Source organism: Morone saxatilis, unplaced genomic scaffold (genome assembly GCF_004916995.1).
Source record: "Morone saxatilis isolate NCDOM2014 unplaced genomic scaffold, NCSU_SB_2.0 Contig22, whole genome shotgun sequence".
NCBI classification, from domain to species: Eukaryota; Metazoa; Chordata; class Actinopteri; family Moronidae; genus Morone; species Morone saxatilis.
Genome location: NW_023339785.1, coordinates 20,209,631 through 20,215,188, shown reverse-complemented (window position 1 = coordinate 20,215,188; position 5,558 = coordinate 20,209,631). Strand labels below are relative to the sequence as shown.

Genomic DNA, 5,558 nt, shown 5'->3' with positions numbered 1-5,558 from the left:
TCTGTTGTAGTAGAGACCCTGCAGAGCTGTCAGACACTTCAGACGTACCTCACCTTGCTGCAAAAGACAATTAGAAAAGTCATTTATCCAGTGCATAACTGAAGGAAGCAGCAGTAATCAGTCATTTATTTCTATGAAAATCATTTATATACATATTTGACTACACTTGATCAAAATTGAAAAAATACACCTCTTTTTCATGCATTTACTAAAATGACTGAAAAAAAAAAAAAAAANNACCTGGATTTTTTTTTGTTTTTATTAATAAGACTAACTTTTTATTTTCGGTGAACGACTCGTTTGAACCCTGTGTTCGGAATTTTTGTGGCCACAAAAATTGCAATTGAGTCACTGAGTCATTGATTGTGCACAGCCACACAGGTGTTTTCACTTGTTCTGGCTGATTAGACATCTGCTCAAATTGATGTTTTGCACTGCTAAGCTGGGAATTATGTGTCATCAACAAACTTGAGAAGACTGATTGAAGTAAATTGATCTTGCACTAACAGGTGCAACAAAACCACCAGGAGGAGAATCCGTCTGATCAGTGAAAACTCCTGTGTTGGTGGACCTTGGGTGTATAGGGACAACAAAACGAGCTTAAGAGAGCTTCCTGTGACCCACCTTATCATGCATTGTCCATCCCACATACTTCAGATAGCTGTCGTTGAGGAAGGCGTCACTATAAAGTTTCATCCACACTCCAATCTCTTCTATACAGATTGCCCTGATTTCTGCTATCGAATCACTGTTAAAACACAACATTATTTGTTAAACAAAATAAAGTTACTGTGTTTTGATAATAGACGTGCATTCCGCAAAGCCTTACCGATATCGGTGAACAAACACGCCTTTGAAAATAGCATTCATCATGTTTTCGATCTCGTCCTGATTTTCTTGGAGCTGAAATCAGAACAAAACTTGTGAGAAAATGTATGAGGTCAAACATAAAACATAACTGGCTAGATTGCAGTACGAGGTGATCAGGAGGCACTGTTAACATAACAAGATGTGTGTGTAACAGCCAACTATGCCACCATGCTGTGGTGTGGCTGCACAGTAAACTAACAGATGGATGCCCGGTGGGGCCTGCTGTTATATAACCTAATAAACTGACAATGCTAGCTGAATAACACTCAGCACTAACACAGTCACTGCGGGTCTGCCACCTGCAGAGGTGTAAATTCTAAAAATGGAACAGATTTATGGTCACAGGCTAGAGTAGTTCACAATTATTTATTCTTACACACATTCATCTGACTGGTTAGCTTAGGTTGCAGGGTGGTTGTGTGCAGGAGCCTTTCAGATTTGCTTGAAGAAAATGGCAAGTGGGAAGATGTGGCTTGCAGGTCAATGTGGCAATTCTGATTTCAATTACAGCCCTTATTATATTCTGGTTTACATTCTTGTCATGAATTGAGTACAAAAAGAAAGGCCGCCAAAGGGTGATATTTTCATTTGATCATCAGTCAATGATCTATGACAGACACTGATACTGTGGAGGACATGGTTAAGACTTTTTATAATTGGATTATGACTGCTGACATTTAATTCTACTCACAAGTGGGACAGTGTTTCTTGGCTGCAGGTTTATAACTGTAAGTTACTTACAGGAACTACTGGCAGGAAATGCAATTTACTGACCGACATCACTGGCTAAAATATTACACAAAGGGTTGGTAGTTGTTACTTTCTGTCAAAGTTAGATTAACTTTTCTCTAGTGGGGAGCATGCCACATTGGCTAATGAACTGGATAACCCACTGTTCAAAATCACCTGCATCTGGCCAGAATAGTCTGACAATCTACTCAATTGTTCAATATGTTTGTCAATAAGGCATGTGGTTGTGTAAGAGGTGTTTTAAAACAAATGCAGCAAATTTACATCTGGCCAAGCTTACCTCTTTGCGTTTCTGCAGGAGCAGCTCCAGCCTGTCATTTGCCCTTTTGGCCACCATTTTATTCCTCTCTGCCTCATACTGGCGCTGGGTGTTGTCCATGTTGATGCTCAGGTTTAGAGCTACATTCACCAGGGCTGTCATCAGCTTCATGGCTGCCAAAAAACACAGGTAACATCAAGAAATAGAAAGAAACCACACGTAACATTTAACGTGAACACTTTGTGTTTGTCTATAGCATCAAGGATGTGCAACATAAACTAGCCCCTGGCTGCCGTTGCCAAGTGCTTGCTCATGATGGGAACTGTTGGGTCTCTGTAAAAAGTTTTATAGAGTACGGTCTAGACCTGCTCTATTTGAAAAGTCCTGAGATAACTTTTGTTATGAATTGGCGCTATACAAAATGTTATTGGATAAAATGTAAATGTAATGTATTTACCTAGTTACACCTTGGACAGAACTATATTGGAAACTTTACAGGGTAACCAAACCATATTACTCTCTATATATTATATACTATAAAATCTGTCTACTTTTAGCTGCATCCAGTATACATTTAACCTAACCCATTCGCAGTAAGAAATAATGATTAAAACTGGGTACCATCTAAAATAGCTCTGCAAAAATTGACCCACTCCAACTTGGCAGCGAAGACCAGTGCAGTCATCAAAACATAAACACAACAAACGTATCATCTTTGTCCTTGCTTGTCAATGTTCCACTGCAACAACACAAGCAAAGACCTGCTCAATTGTAACTGCAGTTGTAAAATGCTTTTGCAATAAATGATATTGGATAAAGCACAAGACCTGCCCCCACCGGGTGCCTCGTTTTAGTGCCTAAATCCATCTACGCTGCTTGTTATTTGTACACAATCACAGCCAATGATGAGGCTTTAAGTTGTTCTGCTCTTACAGGTGCAAAAAAATTCAAAGGAAATCTAAAAATATATGAAAACACCTATGTAGGTGTGCCATGGGCATTTAGTGGCTTCATTAATTGTTATATTCATTCTCTCATTTCTTAACACTACAGAAACATATTTTTTGTTCAGCCAATAACAATGTCATGTAACATAAAACGTGCTGACAAAAACTAAATCTTAAAACCCACACAAGTGCAGCTACTGTAATTCAAAATATCAGAAATCTTCAACATTAGAAAGCTCCTGGCCAGCTGTACTGATGTAGTCATGCCTCTGCTGTTCAATTGAAATCCTATTGAATAATCCTCCCTAAACCTACAGGAGTTTTTGCGAGAGCACTAGAATTAAGCTTGAAGAGCAAAAACTATTCAGGGGATACTGTGCGCCCAGGTCCAACCTAACTTCATTCATTCAAACGTAGATCACAAATACACACAGTTACCTGCAAGTGTTGAGGTGTGTCTGAAGGCTCGGACTTGGGAGTCTGATAGTCCGGTGAGAAGGGAGATGACTGTGTCCATCATGTACTCATCATAGATGATACTGTATTGACACTGGCGCACTAGCACAGAAATGAATTCACAAAAGCTTGATTTGAACTTCTTCCACTGGGGTCCTGCTATGGTTAGAGGGTAGTCACCGCTGTCCTACAGAAGCCACAGAGGGAAGAACATCCGTAAATTCAATGACAAAAATGCAACTACAATTTTCTTTCCTGTAAAAAGTTGGCACGCTCTATTGTCCTTAGAAAATAAAATATCTAAATTGGATATTTAATATAATATGACACTTAGGAAGTTAATGGTAGATATGGCATTGATAGGGGAAAATGTTACCTCATCAAATTCTTCTGTCATTCGTCGGATGATCTCAGAGTTCTGCATATTGCGGAACATTTCTCCACTGACCACACCTGATAAACACAGAGGAGCAAGACAGAAGACAAATCACTAAATGGTCAAGAAGACCGACTTAATGAGAAGAGAGTCCCGTAGATTCAAATGTTATACCTCAACATGCTTAAAGGACCAATCAAAGAGTAGAATAAGTTAAGACACACACATACCTTTACATCCTGAGCACTGGATGAAGAAGTTGATGAGATCTAGTAGCGCAACATCTCTGTCATGCTTGTAAGACTCAATCCAGTCATCAACGACAGACTGCAGGAAAACATTTAAAAATCAGAAATCAACAATGTAGACCAGACGTTTTTTTTTTTCCCCCATGTGACTGAAAACAGATTTTTACAACGCGTCAGTCTCAGAGATCTTGTCATTCATACCTGCATGGCACTCCTGCCCAGCTTCACCACCTCAAACAGCATCATGTTTTCCATGCCATTTTCTTGGTGGTGGCCATTTATCCGGCCTGCTCCCTTCCCTCCTTTGCCTTTCTCCCCTGCGGCCTTCTTCCCCTTCTTTCCACCCTGGGACAGAGCAGAAGACCGTAAGAATCAACACAGCAATTAAGCAACAAGACAAAGCTATCATTTTATTTTACTTGTCACCAATACTGATAACTGAAACATGCAAAATTGTGTTATTTGGCGAGGATGTCCTAATCCAGGCCAAGGCAATTAACGCTTTCTATACCTTTCCTTTAGTTGGGTTTGCAGTCCTTCCATCGAGATCCTCAGAGAAGTCTGTGTCTGAAGAGAATCTGGTATCTGTATCGCTGGTAGACAAAAGCAAATGTAAGAATGAAACTTCACATCGACCTCATCCTAAAAATTAAAGTGGAGGTAAGCACTTACTGAGTATAGGAGAACTCTGATGGTATTTCTGGTGCTGCTATCATTTCTGTAACATCTTCTGGATAACTTCAACTTATGACTGGCTTGAGATCTTCAGAAAATACGAGGCAGGAGAGGTTGCATGTGACCTAGAACATGAAACAGGGTCATTTAGAGATTTAATACACATTTCAACGCAGCATACACAATAGATGTTGTAAAATCAAACATCAACTATGTTTATGTTCACTGAAATCACTTCCTCTGTAGTGAGCAAATGTTTCTTTGCCTTTTCAGAGAAAAAAAACGGTTTCACATGGTAACAGGGGGCGGACACAAATGCTCCTGTCAGCTCAGCTGTCTAGCCATTGGCTCCCTCCCTTTCTCTGCTCCCCCTGGTTTACTGACAACGTCACCCAAGGAACATCAGAGTGTCTTCCTCAATGGCCAAATATGGCACTGCCCTATCCGCCCCATACAGATCTCAACCAACCAAAACACAGTATCAACATCAACAAGATACTGCAGGCCACAGAGAAACTATGGCATGGCTGTGATGTGTAAATTAGTGGCACATACACCGAAAGGGGAAGAGCAGAAAAAGTAACTTTTGAGAGATCAGAATTCTTGCTTTGTCTGTAATTCAGACACTAAATGTAAATGTCCAGTGAGGGAAGTCAGTAAAAGCACCCCGGGGACAACTGCTCACTCTAGAAATGGCAAACTTAAACTCCACCCATCATCGTATGCCCCCCTTTGGGTGCAGTAGGAGTCTTTCAAACCCAGTACACGCAGTGATGAGCTAAAAGTGTGTCATTCTAGATTATAATTGCATTCATTAATAGTGAGAGAAAATTGTCTCCTATTAATCGGATGTAACGTTAGTCACGGGATCCTGTATCACAATATCCAGCACATGATGGCCCACATATCACCAAATTGGCGATCTCACAAAGCCACACACACACACACATATGTGTACATATATATAAATAAATATA

The 5,558-nt window shown here is 40.1% G+C and overlaps 1 protein-coding gene across 1 annotated transcript in view; it reads right to left on the bottom strand.

The window, feature by feature from the left end:
* Positions 1-5,558, bottom strand: part of stag2b (stromal antigen 2b) — a 21,972-nt gene that overhangs the window by 14,956 nt on the left and 1,458 nt on the right. Inside the window, exons 2-11 of the mRNA XM_035669103.1 lie at positions 4,579-4,706; positions 4,418-4,499; positions 4,108-4,251; positions 3,889-3,985; positions 3,659-3,735; positions 3,265-3,469; positions 1,901-2,052; positions 830-903; positions 625-748; positions 2-57 (exon numbers count right to left, since the gene is read on the bottom strand). Coding sequence (XP_035524996.1) covers positions 2-57; positions 625-748; positions 830-903; positions 1,901-2,052; positions 3,265-3,469; positions 3,659-3,735; positions 3,889-3,985; positions 4,108-4,251; positions 4,418-4,499; positions 4,579-4,622 — 1,055 coding nt within the window. The 5' untranslated portion in view covers positions 4,623-4,706. The remainder of the gene's footprint in view (position 1; positions 58-624; positions 749-829; positions 904-1,900; positions 2,053-3,264; positions 3,470-3,658; positions 3,736-3,888; positions 3,986-4,107; positions 4,252-4,417; positions 4,500-4,578; positions 4,707-5,558) is intronic.